Below are 21000 nucleotides of genomic sequence, written 5' to 3' on the forward strand. Positions count from 1 at the left end.
TCAACGGTATCTACTCCAGTGGGCGTTGAACTTAACCAGTTCTGTGTGCAAATGAAGGCCTCGACGGTGGTCGAAGACAATGAACTTCGATAAGCATCCAAGAACTCAGAGACAACCGTAGTGATAGGAATGACTAGTAAATCCCTGGCTATTTGGGAAAAGACTAGAAACTTGACAGAATTAACCTTCTACCAAGTTAATATTTGGAATGTTTCACTAGGTGCCTCGAAATCTTCTATAAAGTAATGCTCAAGCTCAGACTTACACTTCATAATATTTTTCGATGCACGGTTTTGATGATACAGTCGTAGCCGCAATAAATTAAAAAAAATATTATTTTTATTTTTTGAAAAAAACATTTTCAATTGAACAGAGATCATGTATACTAAAATGACAAAAAGAATATTAGGTATGGCGTGGATATATATGATTAAAAAAATATTATATTCACATGTTCATAATTAATTTGATACATACACATGTTCATAGGGATGGGATGGATGCAATAGCTTTCCTTTGAGAGACTACCTCTCAGCTTTAGAAGCAGTCATTTTCACAACTAGAGACCTCTGAAACTTATTTTGTTTTTTTGAGTCCATGATACAAAATCCACCACGATTTTGGTCTTGTCGCTTTCTTGGTAACATGGCAACCCTAGTGTGTTTCACTCTCTGATATTTCTACTTTCTTCGGCAAGTGGGGTCCTTCTAGATTCATTCTCATTTGTCTATTAAACATTTTTCTTGCCTATTTGTTTTCTTTCTTTAATTTTATTAGGGTTGAGGAAGAACTTGGGATGTTTTGTGATGTATAAATAGTTTAGAGATCAAATGCCTTTTAATTTACATCATAGATTTTATTATCTTTAATTAATCATAATTATATGCACTTTTTATGTACGTGACATGCATGTATACTATAAATGAAAATATATGATACAATCTGTTGACATAATATGAATACGATATGAAATAAGCGGATTTGAGTTTGATATAAATGAGTTTAATTAATCATAATTATTTGCACTTGTTATGTACGTGACATGCATGTATACTATAGATGAAAATATATGATACAATCTGTTAACTCAACACGAATACGATATGAAATAAATAGATTTGAGTTTGATATAATTGGGTATGAGTGAAAACAAATTTACTCGAATAGACAAAATTAATAAACGAGTAAATTGTGAGTCAACCCGGGAAACCCGCAATCAATTCGAATAACACGATTAAATTCTATTTTCACATTCTATAAGTAATATTTAATCTGATATGCCTTTATAGTTGTTGAGATGTAATATTAATATTAATATTGACTACTTAATTATTTTGTAAAATATTATTTTTTATATATTATTAGTTTGGATATTAATTATAAAATATTTTATCATGAATCCAGTTGTAATTATAAATGATAATTTATATAGTTATCCATGTATTATATGTGAAATTATATTAATTGAGTCAAAATAAATATACAGGTCAGCTCAACCCTTTTTATATATATGAAACGGGTAAACAAGTCATGTTCAAATTAATCAAATAAAAGCTAATTATTAAATGAATTATGTTGGTTGTGTCCTATCATCAGTTCTTCATATGGGTCATATTAGATTTTTAGAATCTGACTTATTTAATTAATCGGATTGTGATCAGGTTAATCCCTATAATCTAATACCTATGACTTGATACGACATGAACATGACCTGCGACGAACATTATCTGCCACGTACCCCTAATGCATACTGGTCTAATTAACTGTCATTTAAGTACTGATTAACATATGAAATAATTTAGAACATGTCACGTAACAAATATAACTAGAAATGATAAAATGAAAAATTTAGCCTTGGAACTGAACGGTAATTCTTGAAGAGAACGTGAGAAGAGGAAGAATCCTAGTGCCTTCCTCGTTCTCTGGTCAGAAAAAGGAACCCACTAAAGTCCAATGTCATGAGCACAAAGCACCTACAAAGATTGACTAAACTGGACGTACGAGAACAAAGTTTATATGGTAACTTTGTACTGCATGCGTGTTATACACAGATGATGATTCTAATTTTCATAAAAAATATACATATAGCTATACGTATATCTTAAATAATATTATATATAATTATAAAATATATAAGTATCGTGCAGTTGCATTGAATAAGAGTGAGATTCATTATTAAAAAATTAATTATTTTCATATAAATTCTATATTTATTTACTTTTTTTTAAAGTGTTTACGTGGCGCTTACACACTCACGACTGTAATTATCATTTCTCATATTTTAATGAGTACGGATCACTTTTTATCCTAAATTAATTTTCATTTTTAATTAGTTACATTTTCCAAACATTGGTGAAATCTGGTATTAGTTCGATAAAATCTATGCATTTATTCATGGATCTATTAACTTTGTTTGCTAAAGAAAGTAAACTGAGATCATCCACACTTATTCAAACCTCGTATATATACGCTGGAAAAAACTTACACATACAACCTATATATGATGATCTAGAAATGCTTAGGGGTTAGGGGGGAAAAAAGCTGTGGGGAATGATAATGAAAGAGCCGAAACGACAAAACTACCCTCTCTCTCTCTCTCTCTGAGAAATAGATGTAGTTGGCCAACACATGGAACCACCACATATACCGTGTCTAGCGTTCCGGATTGCTTTAAGACAATCAGCTTGAAAAGCGGGTGATTTTCATCTCTTGGAAGACCAAAGCTTTTCCTCTTCCTTTTTCTCCCTCTTAATCCATGGATACTGCTCAGTGGCCACAGGTAAAAGGACTTTTTTCTTTTTATCCCCTCTGAGAAATTCTGATATTTTCTTCTGGGCTTGGGGTTTCCAAAGCTAAATAAAGGATATTTTGGTTTGAGCTCTTAAATTTTCTCTCTGATTTCTTGTTTTAAAAGCACAACCTTTTTTTTTTTTCCCATGAGGTGATGTTGTTCAGCTCAGACCCCTCCCCCCTAATCTTTGAATTTGTGTTGCTGTCTTTTTTTTTTCTCGCTTTGTTCTTGAAAGTACTTGACCTTTTTCTTCCTTTTTTCCACCATCTGATAAAGCAACCAGAAAAGTTATTATAATTTGTTTTTATTTCTGGTGTGAATGTAATCCTCAAAGTGTAAAGCGGCTTCCTTGTTTTCTCTGTCTTGTTTGTTTCCTGCTTTCTTTCTCTTTCATTGTCTTTTAAATTCTTCTTCTGGGACAGATACTTTTGTTTTTGATCATCAACTTATGGCCTTTTCCTGTCCTATCTTGGTGTTTTTTTGTTGTAATTTCAGGGAATTGGAGTGGTTAAACCCATGGAGGGTTCAAGGCCTGTGAGGGCAAGACCTCAAAAAGATCAAGCCTTGAACTGCCCAAGGTGCAATTCAACTAATACCAAGTTTTGTTACTACAATAACTATAGTCTCACTCAGCCAAGATACTTCTGCAAGACTTGTAGAAGGTATTGGACTGAAGGTGGGTCCTTGAGAAATGTTCCTGTTGGAGGAGGTTCAAGGAAGAACAAGAGATCGTCAACTAGTACTACTTCCTCATCAACAATATCATCACCTGCTTCTTCATCTTCAAAGAAGCTTCCTGATGATCTGACCCCACCTGCTGCTTTCCCTCACTCTGCTTCTCAAAACCCTAAGATCCATCAGGGCCAAGACCTTAACCTAGCATACCCACCCACTGATCATCATCAGGACTACAATAACATATCTAAATATCATGTGGATCATCTACCCTTTAGTACTACTACTACTGACCAGTACAACAAAAGCCACCGTCAAAACCCTAGCTCCTCCTGTACTACTTCTTCATCTCAACTCTCAGCCATGGAACTGCTCAAGACTGGGATCGGTACTTCAAGAGGGTTGAGTTCCTTCATACCCATGTCTGTGTCCGATTCCAGTACCATATATACAGCTGGGTTCCCTTTGCAAGGATTCAATAAGCCAACCCTGAATTTTTCTCTAGAGGGATTTGAAGCAGGTGGGTATGGGAGTAGTACTAGTACTCTTCAAGGGGTGCAAGAGACTGGTGCGAGGCTCTTGTTTCCTATTGAGGATTTGAAACAGGTCCCAACAAACACAAGCGAGTTTGAGCAGAATAGAGGACAAGGAGCTGATCATTCTACTGGCTGCTGGAATGGAATGCTAGGAGGATCATGGTAAATAATAATTAATAAAGCCCAGAAAGAGAAACGGATGAACGATCGAGGATGATCAGGAGGAGTTTGTGTTTCAATTTGTTTTTCTTCTGCCAGATGGGTGACTTGTTTTGAGTTAATCAAAACTAACAAATTAATAGGGTACATGCTTTCTTTTTTAATCTATTTTTTTTTTTTTTTCATCCTCTTTCCACTTATTTTTCTTTGCTCTAGCTGTACTTCTTTTGCTTTCTTGTCTTCCTTTGCACCATGATCAATGTGGATGTTTGAAGCTTTATTTTAGGTTGGCTTCAAAAGATGGAACGAACACGAGGCTAAGAACGATCGATATCTCTATTTTAGGGATCATGCATTTGGTCAGAAGAGAAATCTGACTTCTAGTTCTTGGCTAGCTAGCTTCACACCTTTATCTTCCTTGATCTTATGTTTCTTCTATCAAAACAAGCTGAGTTGTTCAGTCGTACTGTATGATGATGATGATGATGTGGCTGATCTTGCTAGTTGCTAGAAATCAATAATATATGTTCCATGTAGCTCGCGCTAGTATTAATACTATTATAAAATATGTACGAAACCTTGACTTCATCACTTTGATTATTTTTAAATCAGTACATGAGTACTGGGATTTGTGGGCTTGATTAATTGATGTAATTATTATATATATGTGCATGAATTATATATTTCCTCGAATTAATAAAGTGAGTTGGAATGATGGCTGTCAATCCTTTACAGAAAAAAGGTTTCTCTTTTTCTCTCCTCCTTTTCTCTTTTTGCTTGCCAAACAGGTCCAGAAGTAGTGTCAGGTCTTTTATCAGCACTATCTGGGTCGTATAAGAGATTCTTCCACTCAATTAAAGCACCACCTCCATCAAGCAAATAGGATCTGAATTCTGAAGAGCTACCAGAATGAAATATAGGTATGACCCATGAAAGATTACTTCACATGCCACACCACTTTATTAAAAAACCAGAAAATGAAAAAAACAACAAAATCCTATCATTTTTGCAGTTTTTTTATATATCTGTCTGTAACAGTGTCTCCCCACCTTTTTTGTTGTCTGAATAAAACTTAGAAATCATGAACCAGTGTCTGATCGATCTCACCAGATGGTTACTTTTTGTAGCCACACATGGTCGAAGGCCCATTCATTCAAATTGTGCTCCATTTCCATGAATGATAATTACCCTTTCCATGCCACCCCACCCCACATATACATATACATATATATATATATACATATAATTCTCTTCTTCCTCATATTTAAAAGAGGTAGAAAAAGCCCTAGAGCTTGACTTGGCAGCGCGGACCCCACAAACATTCTCCTTGTTAAGCGTGCTCATGTGGAATAATGTCCTCCACTCCGCAAATCCTCCTGCAGATTTACATAAGTAAAAAAAAAAAAATCCTCCATTTTTTAATGTCCTTCATGTTCGTTAAACTTCCATTGATCATACGTACCCTTTTAGTTTGTTGGTTTTTTTTTTTTTTTTTTTCCTCGTCTAAGGTACTGTTTAGCACTAGCTAGCTAGGGTTTTTTTATTAAAGTGGAGTAGTAGTACTGGATGGATGATGGGGAAAAAAGAGAGTAGAGGCCGGAAAGAGAGGGGGCACCACGAGATGACGACGATGATGGAGGCAGTCCTTTTCTTTTGCCAAACGTAGTTATCTACTCCATCACTCTCTCTTTAAATCTCTTTCCTTTGCCCTTACAAATTTGTCAATGAGATGGGTGAAAATATTAAAGACTTTGCACTCAACTTATTCGGCCCCTAGTGTCGGCGTTTATTAGAGTCAAATAATTCGGGTTCATGTGGATTCCATTAATTATGCCATCCATGCATGCATGCATGCATGAATGAATGCATTTAGATCTCTACTAATTAATTATTATTAATGTTTATTATAATTTGCTGATAATTATCCATTTTTTGTTCGTCAATCCAACCATTAATTACGGCCGCTTTCATGCATTACATGACTCCAACTTCGATTCCAACATTAACTCATGATCATGTCGACCGTTAGTCTCCAATTACTTGTAATTGGTCTTTTACTTTATCATGCGTCTGGATTAAGAGAATAACTTATATGTCTACACAAGCTTAATTCCTATAAAAATTAAGTTACATGCTCATGATTTGGTAAGTTTTTAGCTTAACAAAAAAAGTTAACTAAAAAGTTAATTACTAGTTAGCTACTACGTCAACGTGTAAAATTACTTTTGTAATCCTCTTTCGAATTAATTAGAGAAAATACAAGAAGATAATAATTAACTTAATTGGTGGATAAAGTTAATATTAGAGGAAAGTACTTCAATCTAGCTAGCTACTTTCTTGGTTCGTACTAATATAAATTAAAGTTTACTTCTTTTTGTAGAGTAGTATGTTTCCTTTAAGTTAATTATAAATTTAGAAGAATTAATCCAATGATATATATACACACCATCTATTTAAAAAATTATATTCTGAGTTTATGAGTGATAAAAAAAAAATGTGATGGTTGTCTTGATCTTGATATGTTGACGACCCACACGATCCTGATTAGAAGAAAAACTAGATATGAATGCGATGAATAGTTGAAGTGTAATGTCCCGGTTCCGGATGGGTTAGAGAGAATACTTGTAACTCAAAATCATGTCTCAATCATATAGTCATAGACTCTAAAATTTTCAATGACAAATACAACTTGCTTTTTCAAATCAACTATTCCAATATGAATAATCTAAAATACCACAAAATCTCAAAATAAACCTCAACCTTACAAAACACTCAATTGATAAAGTAAAACAAAACTATTGAATAAAATGTTCAGATAACCAAAGTACCATCTTTATACTTATTCCACTATGCTCACGTAGCCTTATACATGATTTCTAGTCTTGATCCTCAGTTGTACCATCAAAATTATCTGAAAAATAAATGATGTTGTCTTTGACAATTACGAAAAGTAAAACTTTGATTTGAATATTTTGAAAAGTGAATGATGTTGTTTTTGACAATTACAAAAAATAAAACTTTGATTTGAAAATTTTTAAAAAATGAATGATGTTGTCTTTGATAAGTGAATCTTTTTAAATTTAAAATGAAATCTCATATACCTATAAATAGCTTATGTGAGATCTTCAAAATCAATAACTACAATAAGAGCATACGCACATCATTGTAATTTTTACAACATTCATTCAAAGCTTTCACTCTCTCTTTTCTAAACATTGAGCCTTAACCCTTATTCATTTCGAGAGAAATATAGTTTGCGTTGTATTGTTTTTATTTTACTCATTGAGGAGTGTTTTCTAATAACCTACTCACTATCAGTTCTTGTATCAGTAAAAGGGTGTATATAACTCTTGTGCGTATAGAAGATGTTCTACACATGGAATAGACGTTGAATCACCACGTGTAAGGTGATTGCAAGTATAGAGGGTGTTATACACGGATTCTGTGTAGCGGTACTGCTCAAAGGTGTAATAGGTTTTTATCTCCACTTAAAGGAGGTTGAATAGTGAATTTGAGAATCTTCAAGGGGTCACTTAAGGTAAGGACGTAGGCAGTGGAGCTGAATCTCATTAAAATACTGAGTTTGCTTTCTCTTACTCTTACTCTTTATATTTATTACTACTTCGTATTTTATTCATATTTTATATTGTGTATTTGAATTATAATTGCGGATTTTTAAATACAACTCAAATCACCCCTCTTGTATTAGTCATCGAGGCAACAGTAAACATGAGCCTTTTTAGAAAGTTCAGTATGTAGAAATAAAACATTTCATTTTCATATGCAAACCTTAGAAACGTGTTATCAAAAAATCAGAACAACTTTTCAATCTTTTCATACTAAAAAACCAACTGTTCATATTCAAATATTATTTTCATATTCAAAGACCATTTTCATATTAAAAAACAAGCGGTTCATAATCAAAAACACTTTAGCATAATATAACTGAACATCTTCATCTTATCATATCATACCATATTATATCATGTCACCATATCATATCATATACCATGTTTAATTCCCTTGGTAGGGTTGTGCCATCCCCGGTGACCAAATGATGTAGTATCATATTGTGAAACTTTTCTTTATTCATTCTCAGAACCCCAAGTGTGCACACAGGAAAGAATACATAAAAGACCACTTTGTTTCCAAAGTAGGTGCACTCATATCATATTAGTACTAACCATATCACGTGAACCAGAATCAGAATCAAAACAAATAAGTATGCCAAGTGTTTTTCATATCCATATCATATCAAACCACGTGCTGAATACAATTATATCATTTTCAGATGATCAATAATAGATCCAAAATATTTCATAACACATGTATAAAAATCTCAATTTTCATATTTGCTCTTTTGCATATTTCAGAAACATGTCAAATATTGCTCATGTCCACACTATTCATGTCAAAAAATATTTTTCTCTTTCATATAGATTTTCATAAGTGAATGTAAAACACATATACAGAGGTTGTTTTCACGTTTTTCTTTTAAAACATATCATGCACAATTTACAAACCAACCTTAGTTCATTTTCTTTTTTATGCAAATGTAGCATAGGATCAACCTCGCTTACCTGGACCTTTTAGCCTTTCTGAATTTTTTCACAATCGTGCCGAATGAATACCAATCGTCACTTATACGGAATACTAAACGTTACTAAACTTCTAAAAGGACTGCTAAAACTATCCATCTACTTAAATTCATACTACGAAAATAGTTTTGATAAATATCTAGTTATCAGAAATCTAATAAATATAATATCAAATATGCAAAACAACTTTATAAATTCATTTCGAAAATGAACTTAATCATATTTAAAACTCATTTCTCTATAAACTATTATTAAAATGATAATTTAATACTTCCAACATACAATCTAGTAGGAAATCATAAATTTCTTAAACAATAGTAGTTCATAAAATATTTTTAATAATACTTATATTAAAAATCATTGCAAACTACTAATAATATCTAATTTAAAACTATACAAGGTTTATTTCATATAATAGGCTTAAAGTGTTTAAAATAAAATATTAAATACTTACAATTTACTATCGAAATCAAATTGTAAAATTAATACTAAGTAATATAATTAAAGTCTTTAAATATTTTTTGTGAAATCAAGTTTATGGCTAATATTTTTTTTTTCTGAATAAGATCATGCCTAATTTAAAAATACCAAACACAACCTAAGTTAAAATTTTAATACAATAAAATAAAGTTCATTAAAAATCGTTAACATAGATTTTGAAAAGTAAAACGAATCTAATTTAAACATCAAGCTCATATGAAATCAGCTAATTTAAAATGTTTCAATGGTTTCTGAATTATAGTAGCCAATCCCCATAAGCCCCTCAAATTATCATGATAAATTTGACCCAAATCATCCCTCATGAAGAGCCAAAACCGAATGGTTTTTGTGCACAATCCCACTCGGCAACCACCATCCATTGCACCATCTTTTTTGAGCTGCACCTTCATCATCACATGACAACCAACCCTCCACCTTATACGACATGAAAAAGCTTTCAAGAAGTAACTTGACAACTACACAAAATAGCCATGGAGATAGACCAAAGGGATGCAAAAACAAAATGAAAATTTGCCCAGCTTCCAGGTCTATACCCGATGCATCATGGCAAGGCATCATGCCTTGGTTTTTATTTTTCTCTCTTCTTCCTTGCTACACCATGGTAGCTCTACCTCTTTAGCAACCTTGCAGTACTTGCCATGATGAGATCATGGAAGTTCAGAACACTATTTACCCTGCAAAGCATGGCCCAAGCTAAAGGAAGGCCATCATCACCACCACAGCCCCACTCCACCAATCACAAGTCACCCTTCCAAGCCATGACCGGCGCCCCTCCCCTCCATTGAGCACTATTAAATTTCCTCATTTCCTCCACACCTCTTCTCCAAGCTCTTCTTGAGTTCTTGAGAGATCTTCTTCTCTTAGAGTACAAAAGAGTAGAAACAGAGTGAGTGTTCTTGGAAGTTCTTGAGTTCTTGCGTTAAGAGCTATAGAGGGCCACGAAATTTGTGAGTCTTCTTTTCCTAGATCTTAGTTTACATGTCAAGTTGTATTTTAAGTATTGGAGGAATTTTTGGATGAATTTAGAAAATGTTACCATACATAATTCATGGGTCAGTAAGGTTAGATTAAGCATTTAAATTATTTTTTAAGTTAAAATTTTAGCTATGGAATGTCTTAGAATTTTTTGATATGATTTATTAATGTCTTATAATGATTTTTGAAGTTTTAGATTTGAGGTTAAAAGCAAGCCATGATAGACTTTAATGTCTATCTTGTGTTGATCATCAAAGCATGCAAGGTGTGGTTAAATCGTGCTTAAGTTGTAAAATTTTGATTTATTTCACCTAGGTTTGAAATATGAGTATTTAGAAAAACCTTATGATTGGGATAAGGAGAGAAATGCATGATTTAATTCTAGTTTTTGAAACTTTTATTGGTGATAAGATTAAGAAATATCATGCATGCTTAAGGACTAGTTTAATATAGATTAAGGTTTCTAGCCATGATTAAGTGTTGGGATGAACTTGTTCACGAAAGATTAAGCTTTAACATGCCATTAAGGATTATAGTGATTATTTGAAATGAAATAAAATTAAATATGCATGCATTCATAGGGATCAATAGTTGAAGTTATACTTTGGCATCAATTAGGGTGCATGCCATGGGTTGAGTGTGTTTGGGTTAATTAGTTCCACTTTGATTTTTTGAATTCTAAGGGATAGATTATTTTAGAATATGGAAAATATGAGGTCTATGAGGTTTGGTTAAATTTGGAGTTAGTTTGCAATTAGTAAAAAATTATGGCTTTAGTGGAAATTTTTGAAAGTCTAGGAGTATTTTTGTAAATATTCATGTTTGAAACCTTTTGATTATGAACATCTTCCTTAATAGCATAGATTTTAACTTACTATGACTTTGATTACATCCGCTACATTGTTTCAAACTCGGGCAGTTTGTAAGTTGGCCTATAAACTTACATCTTGATAAGTTATTTATGATTTATTGATAAGTGCCATATTCATATTCTAATTGTCATTTTGAACATAAAACACCATGTTATATGATACATTAAGTACATGACTACTTGCATACATGAGATGTGACATTTTCTTCATTTTATGTTATGTTACCAATGCATTGAGAACGAGTCTGCACATAACATAGTCTAAACATGAGTTGTACTATGGTCATCAGCAAGTACTTATAGTGCATATGAAAAACTGTGACGATACCATACGTTATTATGTTAATGTTATGATTAATTATGAACTGCTAAAAATGATGAAATTATGTTTTTGACGGTTGAAATGAAAAAAATGTTCGCTGTAAGAAAATGTGTGTCACAGTTTTATAAAAATGCTAAGGAATTAGGATGAGAGACAAATTCGGATTTTTTTCTGCATTGCATACATTTCATATTTATCATCCATTATGCATAAGTTATCTTTGTGCATGTTGGATGTCTAACTTACTGAGACTTCAAATAAATCTCATCCCTTATGGACCCACTGTCATTCTACTTGAAATGATAGAAGTTGTATTAAGACTTGATGAAAATGGACCAGATGAACCAGTGAATCTGATTGATTGAAGAGGAGTTAGACCTTAACAAAATATTGGACCTTATCTTGATGTTTATAGGCGCCTTAACCCCCCCCCCCCCTTTTTTTTTAATAAGTAGCCCTAATCCTTCATGCTTTAGAATGCATGAAGCAACTGATTTAGCCATGGAGATTTCTTAGCAAGAATAATTGTATTAAGATTATGCTACCTTATGATTTCAACTAATGATGGTTATAAATGAAATTGGGATGTTTTAGTTTATCCTGACATAAGTTTTATTCAGTCACCTTTATTCTGCTGCTGTTATTACATACTGCTAGATGTATTTATAGGATGCATTGCATATTAACTGTCATGAATTGGAATATGTAACCTTGTGTTACATGTCCTGACGCTCTAAGTCTCTGATCCATCCTAAGCTGAAGTTGGGGGCATCACAGGGTGGTATAAAGCCATTACATCTATGGGTAAACCCACATATTCTTCGGAATGATATGCCAAATATAGGTTTTGACCTTTAGATTGGGTACGCTTGAGTCTTGCTGCAAGAAATGCATTTGATACATGTGCTTCACAGGATTTAAAACTGAAGTAGAATGGTACGTAAGAGAAGGGAAAGAAATCTTGAAGGGTCCCATGCTCGTCAGGAGTAGAACCACTGTTTGAATGGAGGATGCGATTTGGCGAACGCAATTTGCCAGATGACGGAGGCCATGAAGCAACAACATGAGTTAATCTTGAGGCAGAATCAATAACAACCACACCCACATGTTGACGGAGACTAGATAGTGCATGCTTTTTGCTATGTGACAGCTTTGGTAATGTAAAATGTCTACGAATTCTGTGTCAAGCTCAGCTTCTAGATCAATATCTGACGATCCAATATGTCGGTGCAGTGTTAAAGCAAGTCTAAAGACTTGTCGTAAGGGTGCAAATTATGGCAGATGTTTTTTTTACTTGTAAGAATTGGCAAGTAAGATGCCATATTTTAACCATGTTGTTGTGTTTGGAAATGAAGCCTGACCCACATGTTTGGTATTTTGTTTTGCGATATGGCCAGTCATTCAAGTTTTTCACTTGGATAGATCTTGAGATTCGTGAATATGGTATGACTATAATAGAACATCTCTAAACAATGAACGAATAATTTGTGGCAAATATTCCCCAAAATGATATACCATTTGAGCAAGCGGCATCTAAGTTCAAAACTTCAACAATGGAAATAGAAACTACCAGACATCAAGTATCAATTCAAAATAAAGAACGTAAAAAGAAGATTCTCATTCGTAGATATAGGATAGCACTTATAGTGTTGTGGATGTTTTTGTTATTTGTATTAATATGGGTGCTACTTTAACTTAACCACTGAACAAGATTGGAAATTTTAATTTTTTTTTTCGAAAAACTATTATATATTGTTGGACTCAGATTAGGTATTATGTTTGGTATTGTCACTCTTAAGACAGGGAAATTTGTATATGTGTACTCTAAAAGTTTTACTTATTTGTCTTTGTAAGGATAGGAAGTCGAGTTTTGATTGATTGCTGGTTCTAGTTCTATATTATTTTCATGTCCTTTTGCTCTCTTTGGAGTGACAGTGTTACTTGTGGTATAAAATTTGGGGGTAATTATAGGTCAATGTTATTCACCTAGAATTACCCATTAATGAAAATGAAGTGATTGTGTAATTCTAGGTTGATATCAAGTTGTGATGATATTACTCACAAAAACAAGTTGTGAATTGTATTGAAATTCTGAAAATTGATCATGTGTGCATGTTGCATGCTTAGTGTATTTACTTATTATTATTCTTATTATTTTAAAATTTATAACTTGGTCAAACATCTTTGTAAAATTTAGCCTTTGTACTAAGAGTGGGCAATGGGGCCCCGCCCATGCTTGGGTGGGGTGGGGGATCCGCGCTGTAGATGTGGGGGGCAGGTGGCCCCACTCTCATCTGCGGCCCCCAGCGGTGTCTGGGGATGCAGGGGGCCCAACCTCGCACCCTATAATTTATATTATACATATATAGACAAAACAACGTCTTTTTTTATGGATTTTTTTTTAAAAAAAATAGCCCAGACCAAACGACACCGTTTTGTCATTATAGACAAAACGTCGCCGTTTGGTCATTATAGACAAAACGTCGCCGTTTGGTCTGGGGTGTTAAGTCCTCCCTTCCTTCGACTCCCCCTTGGCCCCTTCTCGTTCTCGAATCTCACTTCTCTCTCTCAGTTCTTTCTCCATCGCTCTCTTATCTTTGTCAGTGTGTCTGTTCATCTCTGTCGCTCTTTGTGTCCATCGCAGTTGTCATCGCCGTCGCAGTTGTCTGCATCATTGTCGCCCAAGGTAAGCCCCAAATATGAAAGCCCTTTTAGTATTTTATGTTTTTTTTTTTTTTTTTGTTGAGTTATGGAGATTGGAGGAAGGTTGGGATTAAATGGAGATGAATGATGAGATTTGTGAACTGTGCGTTGTGGAGATTTGATTGTGCATGTGTTTGATGTTATGATTTTGTGTGTATATGTGTATTTTGATTTTAATCCGAATCCTAAATTAGTTTAGGGTTTTAATCCAAAATCCAAAATTAATTTAGGGTTTTCAATCTTTGCGTGCAAGGCATTATGTATGTATGCCCTATTTAAGTGTTGCAGTATTTTTTATATAAAAAATTCTACTTATTATTCCTATACTACACGTCTACTTTTTTATATGAAAAATTATACTCATTATCTTCTTCTTCTTTTTTTTTTTATTTTTATTTTTTATTTTTATCTTAGCAGGTATGTGGTGTAAGGATGATGAGTAGAAAAACTCAATTAATTTAACAAAAAAAAAAAAAAAAAAATTAAAACATGTGTGGTGTAAGCAACTGGATAGCAAAGCTCTTTTTATGTAGCAAAACATAAACTTATAGATGCATATCAATAAGAACAGACATTAATACTAAAAATCGTTGGGGAGAAACAAAGAATATTAACAGAATAATCGTTAATCCGACAGTGGCAAAAGGAGCAAATCAACCACGAATAGGTTTGAACATAGATGAGAAAGCTGATGTTATTTTTAAATCTCTCATTTAAGTCTACTGCAGGCAGCGGATAAACAAGTATTGAGGTGTATTGCTAATGGGGTCTAGAATGCCTACTACCCACCTTCAAAAGGAGTTATTGATAAGGAATAATGGAGGTCCTTCTCACATCAAAGATACGAGAGCAGCAGCATTGGTAATGGTTGTGGAGTTTGGAATTCAAATGTTCCTAATGTAGTTAAGAATTCCATGTGGAAAGCCTGCAGCAACATCTTACAAGCTCGGTCCAAGTCCAACCTTTAGAAGGGAACGATATTACAAGAGGGGACTGCTAGGGCAACCGAGAGGTGTCCCGAGAGTTCCCGCCGGTAAGTGCATTTTACACTTTTTTATTTTGTGTATTTTTTTTTCAAGCATTTCTTAAATCACTTTTAATCATTTAAAAAATCACAAACTCGTTAAAAAACATTTATTTAATTATTAAGTAAAAAAAATAAAAAATAAAATCGGTAAAATTTGTCAGGAGAATTCATCGGTATTTTCCAATCTGTGGATTGAGTGAGGATAAGCATATACCTTCACCTTGTTTGTCATTGTCAATGTTTACTTACTACCACTTGACAACAAGCATTTGAGATTCGATATTTTCTTTTCCTTTCCTCTGACTTTTGAACAACTAAACATGACAGTTTAAGGTTTTATTTATTTCGTTATTTATTTGGATAAGCAGAACAGGATAAATGTTTCACATCTAACAATCATATCAGGTAAAAAGAAGTTGCATATTTGAAAAATCCCAAGAACAAAAATTGAGTATCCAATTTACAATTTCCAGATTGAGAAATGAGAAGCAATGAAAAATATTTGAAAGGGTAGAACTTCCTGTTCCTGTACAAGATGAGCTTCATGAACCATTAGAAAGTTACTTGAAGGCTGGAATTAATGGAACAAGGACCTGAATAATGTAGTGTCACCAGTTCTCTTTAACAATCTTTAACTTCTCAAATATGAACTTTCCTTCTTTGTACTTCTGCAATGCTTCATAAGCTCGCTCGTACTTCCAACCCAAAACCTCATTGCAATCAGCACAACAGATATCAGCAACAGTGTGGAGACCAGTCAGGAGATGTCTATCTTCTTTTGGTCCAACCACGATGTTCATTGCATGGGAGAACAAAAATGCTCGGCCATGTCTTCCCTGATAAAATTGTTATGGAAAGGAATGTTGGAAGGGAAATCCACTGAAAACATATTACCATAGTCGAGACTGAATATAAAAAAACCAGTCAAGAATAAACTAAAAACAACATCTGGGATTCTGGAGTTTTAGCAAAAGATGCAAAAAGAGTTACTGATAACAAGCACAAACAGCAATGTGGGCGTACCGCCAAGGGTGACGGCACAATGGTCCTTGGGTTACTCTAATGTAGTTTGGTATGTACTAGTCCGAATTCAAATATGGATTTGTCATGAACTATTCTTATTACTTGCTTTAAGGATTCTTTGAATTCTCTGGTGGTTTTGGGGTCTAGGTTATGGCTCAAACCTGGTTTGAGGTAGTGTCTGCAGCATCCCGTCGTCTAGGCCTCTCTCATTTATTTCCATAGGGTGCTACTATGGTCATGCCCAAGTAGGGAGGTCACCTCCTACCCTTTTCACCCAGGCCAAAAAAAAAAAAAAAAAAAAGAAGAAAGAAAGAAAGAAACCAGCAATGTGTGTGTGTGTTTGTGTGAATTCTATATTCAAATGGTACAGTATACCCTTAAGAAGTTAAGAGTGTACACAGGAAGGTGACATTGCAAAGGAAGGCTCTTGCAGAGAATTGCTGCAACAGGGTTGAATATTGTCATATCTATAACTGTTTTGAGTGTAGCTGCCTGGGTATGACATAATAAGTATACATACAGTCACTTTTACGTACTTCTTGCACACTCTACTGATATGATTATTGATCAAAACAGTTATTTTATATTTAAATAAATAATGCAGCCAATCACATTAATAGAGTGCGTAAAAGTGACTGTAAATAGAATTTTTATAGATTAAATCCTCTTTGTTTTGGTTGGTGGATTGCTGAGATTCTCATTTATTTTGTAGCGTGTAGTTTGAACTGGAGTTAAATGAAAGTAGTACCGAGTTCACTTCTTTTACTTTGTCCATTTCTCTCTGTTCTCCCCACCTTTATTTGGGTCTGAATCCCAAATAGATTCTTAGCAATGTTCCTCAATCGAAGAGTTTTTTTTTTTTTTTTTTCATTTCATGTTCTGGTAAGACGAGAGATGGTATGCGTAATTAGAGAGCCCTCCATTCAAGGGTCCCTAATATGTTTCAAGAACAATCATCTCTACACTTGAATCTTACCTGGGATAATCCCATTACCAAATTCATTCTGAAACCAACGATCATAGGCGAAGTACAAAATAAAAAATAAAAAATAAAAAACGATAATAAGTTGGATATTGTGGCCGAAGAGAATATATTATGCTGAGAATTGAGGTGCTTCACCTGAAAGGCCTTAGAAATTATATCGTCGTGAAGCGAAACATGGCTCCGACAATTACAACAGCTGTACACTCGAGGCCCTATGATAAATTCCGCCATTAACGGACAATTTCAGCTCCGAACACCAACCTTTGCCAACCCAAAAGCCCAAAACAGGAGAAACAAAAGATCATTAACACAGAAACAGAAAGCTTTAAAAATGGAAACCCAATTTAGAGTACAATTCTGCAAGACCAAAATAAGGAAGAAAGACAGGTAAAGAGCATTGCTTACCCACAGTAATCTGAGTGATGACCCAAAAGTATGCAGCCAGAAGAAAGAAAGAAAGAAAGATAAGAACACAGAAAGCGGGGTTGGCGTACAAGATTAGACCAGACTAAATTACAAGGTTGTTGAGTAAAGATTCTCCACCTAATATGTTGAGAGTTTGAATAAAGAAAGGAGTCTGATGGAGACACGATCGGTGATAAACTTTAGACAACAAGAATAAAATATGTTAACTAGTTATTGGAATATACATAAAAGTTCACAAATTTCTTTTTGGAAAAATAGAAACAAATGGTAGAAAAAGTTTTAAAAGTCTTTGATAAAGACTATGGAAAGTAAAGAGAAACACCCAATATATAACAAGATGAGTATGATTATGCAGAATGGATAAGAACCTGAGCTGTAAAATCTGGTTTCAAGGAATTAATTAAGGGAAGTGTTTTATTCTTTGCTTATAGGATGAAAATTAGAACTGTTTCTGTTTAGTGTTTACCCAGAAGTAAACAGTACAAGGAAAGGATTGAGAAAATGAATTCATATATGATAAAGTTCCCTCTTTTCGGATCTAATATAGATTCATTGCGGCAGCCGGCATCGGACTTTGAAATGAGAGAGAGAGAGAGAGAGTGAGAGAATTTTCTGCAATATTTTGAGTTGGCGGACGAGACTCACGCGCCAACCAACCTATTCGCTGACACGCTCCACGTTTTATATTTGAGTAAAAATATTTATATTCACAAGCCACATATACCACAACCACCTTTTTTTGTTATTTTTTTAATTTTTTACTCTTATAAAATGTATGGTATATGAATGATTAGTAAAAAGATTCAACTATTTTAAAAAGAATAAAACAAAAAAAAATATTTTAAAATTTTAAAAAATAAAAAAATAAAAGAAATTATAATGTGTGGGGTTTATGAATAGCAATATCATTTATCGCATGAAAATTATTATCATATTTAATTCGTATTGTTTCATTAAGCGAATGTCTTACATTTAATATTGATGCGCGGTTTGGTGTGCAAAATCGCTTGCAATAAGACTTTTCTATTTTTTTATGTGGATTCTGTATTATTCATTTTTTTAAAAAAATTGTACAATACTTACATACTTCACAATTACACCTTTTACACCCTCCAATCAAAAGATGACACATAAGAAATTCTTCAAAAGTGAAATAAAACTGGTTTCAGTGAATCCGTAGGAATTTTTGAGGACCTCTACCCAATATCTAGGCTTTTTTCCCTCTTCAATGTTTTCACCTCTCTCTCTCTCTCTCTAGTCGCAGCACTAGGAGCTTTCAAGAAGGAAGTAAAAAATCCATAGAAAAATCTCAGGTTGTTGTCTTGTGGCCAACTCTAAGCGGCGAAAGCGGTTGATGCCCATTTGATCAGGTTTTCCATGAGTTTTGAACCAATTTATTCTTATTTTGCAAATGCCATTGAACAATATGGTGTGTATGTTAGATTAATCAAGCTATATCATGTCTCAAGTCCATATATCTCCAAGAAGAAGTGCTTGTTGGCCTTCAATCGGTCCCTTTTAATCAATTGCCCGATCATAAACATATAATCATATTCTGATTGTAGATCAGGATATCAACCTTCACTTAACTCCTATGCACTTTAACCCCTTTTTTGGACAGAAAAATGGAAACTCTATTCCAAACGGGATCTATTTGGATAGAGAGAGAGAGAGTGCTGAGAAATACTACGAATTGGATTTGTTTGGATATATAAAGAGAGAGAGAGCGCGACAGAGGGAGAGAGACGACTAAAAGGAAAGAATTACTCTCTATGCACACCCATGATAAATTAAGTGAGTCTCCTATGTGGCCGTTGTTTATTGGCCGGTGAAATTCTAAAGTTTACACCGGTTCCGACTTGAAGCTTTTCTCTTAACGTTTTAGGTTTAAGAATATCGTGGTCATAATATTTAGAGAAATGCATGGGGTCTCCAGTTTGGATCCCGAGCATTTCTATCAAGAATTTGTTTTTATTTAGCGATTAAGTAAGTATTTTTTAATAATATTATGATTTTTTTAATATTTAAAAAATATATAACAAAAAAAATTTAGACTTCATTTAAATGTTGAGTGGAAATGAATTGAGTTAAGTTCTTTATAAATAGTAGTGAGTTAAGATGGTACAATAAATTTTGTGGAATCTACCTAAGATGAGTTTAGATATATTTATCAGAAGTTAAAAAAGGTTATTAGTCTAGTATATAAATAAGTATTGAATTGAAAAAAATTATGAGTCTTATATATAAAAAAGTTTTAAATTGAGATGAGATTAATAATTTAAGAATTAGATATTTAAATATTATATTCAATTTAAAATTAAACTGAACTGAATTATTCTTAGTCGAACCTAACAACTAAACGGTACCTTAACCTTATCTAGAACCATGCTCGCGGTGTAGTACGACTCTTACATTTATGAAACATTACTGATGTAACACTGTATTGAAGAGTATGTACAATTCGTATGCATATTGGCCACATAAAAAATATTACGTCATTATTATATTGGCGGTGTTACAGGTAATTTTGAATGAAAAAAATAGCTGGAATGATTGTTTTTCTCTTGCTAGAAAACCTTTCAAAATTTTCTATTTGAATTTAGATAGTTGGGATTTAAAGAAACATATATTCTACACAAATTAGGGGTTGTTTGGAAAATATAGCTATTCTTGTCTTATCTAAATTTTTTTTTATAATTTTCTTCTCAACATCGTTCAAACATAAATAATTTTTAATTTTAAATCTTTCATTTTTTATCTAATTATTATCTAATCATTATAAATTTTCAAATTTTTAAACAAAGTACGTAAAATAATTTAACTTTTTCAAATATCAAAATAAAGATTATATTAAAAAATTATATTCTAACAATATTTTAATTTTATAATATTTTTTATTTATTTTTTTACTCATTTTCCAAAATCGAATAAAATCTTAAGTCAAATCATTTTACTATTATTCACAAAATCTTCATTTCATCTCATTAATATAACATAAATTAGGATTAATAGTAACGTATTTGGATACGAAAACTGATTATTATTTGAACTTGAACACCTTAAAGTCTCGTTTGGATAGTGAGATAAGATGAGATGATTTTAAATAAAAGTTAAATAAAATATTATTTTTTAATATTATTATTATTTTAAAATTTGAAAAAATTAAATTATTTATTATATTTTATATAAAAATTAAAAAAATTATAATAATGATATGAGATAATATCAAACCGTTTTTATATTCAAACGAAACCTAAGTGAGAGAGATAGACGGTAAAACTGAATCTCATCAAATAAGTAATCCAACCATAAAAGAAATGGATAGATAAGGAGTGGGAATTTTTGTGACCAAATGTTGTTATTGTTTCATAGCTCGTGAATTTCTCTTGGACCATAGGCCATAATCAT

The 21000-nt window shown here is 33.0% G+C and overlaps 2 protein-coding genes across 3 annotated transcripts; one reads left to right on the plus strand and one right to left on the minus strand.

Annotated features, from left to right (window-relative positions):
- The first annotated feature begins 2554 nt into the window (after positions 1 to 2554).
- LOC121253963 (dof zinc finger protein 1-like) lies at positions 2555 to 4738 on the plus strand. The gene is made up of 2 exons (XM_041153910.1): positions 2555 to 2779; positions 3287 to 4738. Exons 1-2 carry the CDS (start codon positions 2756 to 2758, stop codon positions 4166 to 4168), a joined length of 906 nt encoding a protein of 301 aa, XP_041009844.1. The 5' UTR covers positions 2555 to 2755; the 3' UTR covers positions 4169 to 4738.
- A 10741-nt stretch (positions 4739 to 15479) lies between these two features.
- LOC121253964 (protein yippee-like At4g27745) lies at positions 15480 to 18274 on the minus strand. Of its 2 annotated transcripts, XM_041153911.1 has the most exons (4): positions 18126 to 18265; positions 17572 to 17585; positions 17302 to 17427; positions 15480 to 15994 (listed from the first exon to the last, which is right to left on the minus strand). In XM_041153911.1, exons 3-4 carry the CDS (start codon positions 17395 to 17397, stop codon positions 15767 to 15769), a joined length of 324 nt encoding a protein of 107 aa, XP_041009845.1. In that variant the 5' UTR covers positions 17398 to 17427; positions 17572 to 17585; positions 18126 to 18265; the 3' UTR covers positions 15480 to 15766. The 2 variants fall into 2 exon arrangements, with proteins under 2 accessions (XP_041009845.1, XP_041009846.1); XM_041153912.1 differs by lacking the exon at positions 17572 to 17585 and having other exon boundaries at positions 17302 to 17436; positions 18130 to 18274.
- Positions 18275 to 21000: the final 2726 nt, after the last annotated feature.

Source organism: Juglans microcarpa x Juglans regia, chromosome 3D, assembly GCF_004785595.1.
Source record: "Juglans microcarpa x Juglans regia isolate MS1-56 chromosome 3D, Jm3101_v1.0, whole genome shotgun sequence".
Classification (NCBI taxonomy): Eukaryota; Viridiplantae; Streptophyta; class Magnoliopsida; order Fagales; family Juglandaceae; genus Juglans; species Juglans microcarpa x Juglans regia.

Coding starts and splice junctions, on each gene's coding strand:
- LOC121253963 (XM_041153910.1), top strand. CDS start 2,756: ATGGATACTGCTCAGTGGCCACAG. Junction 2,780..3,286: donor ATACTGCTCAGTGGCCACAG/GTAAAAGGACTT, acceptor TTGTAATTTCAG/GGAATTGGAGTGGTTAAACC.
- LOC121253964 (XM_041153912.1), bottom strand. CDS start 17,397: ATGGCGGAATTTATCATAGGGCCTCGAGTGTACAGCTGTTGTAATTGT. Junction 15,995..17,301: donor TAATTTCTAAGGCCTTTCAG/GTGAAGCACCTC, acceptor CAATTTTATCAG/GGAAGACATGGCCGAGCATT.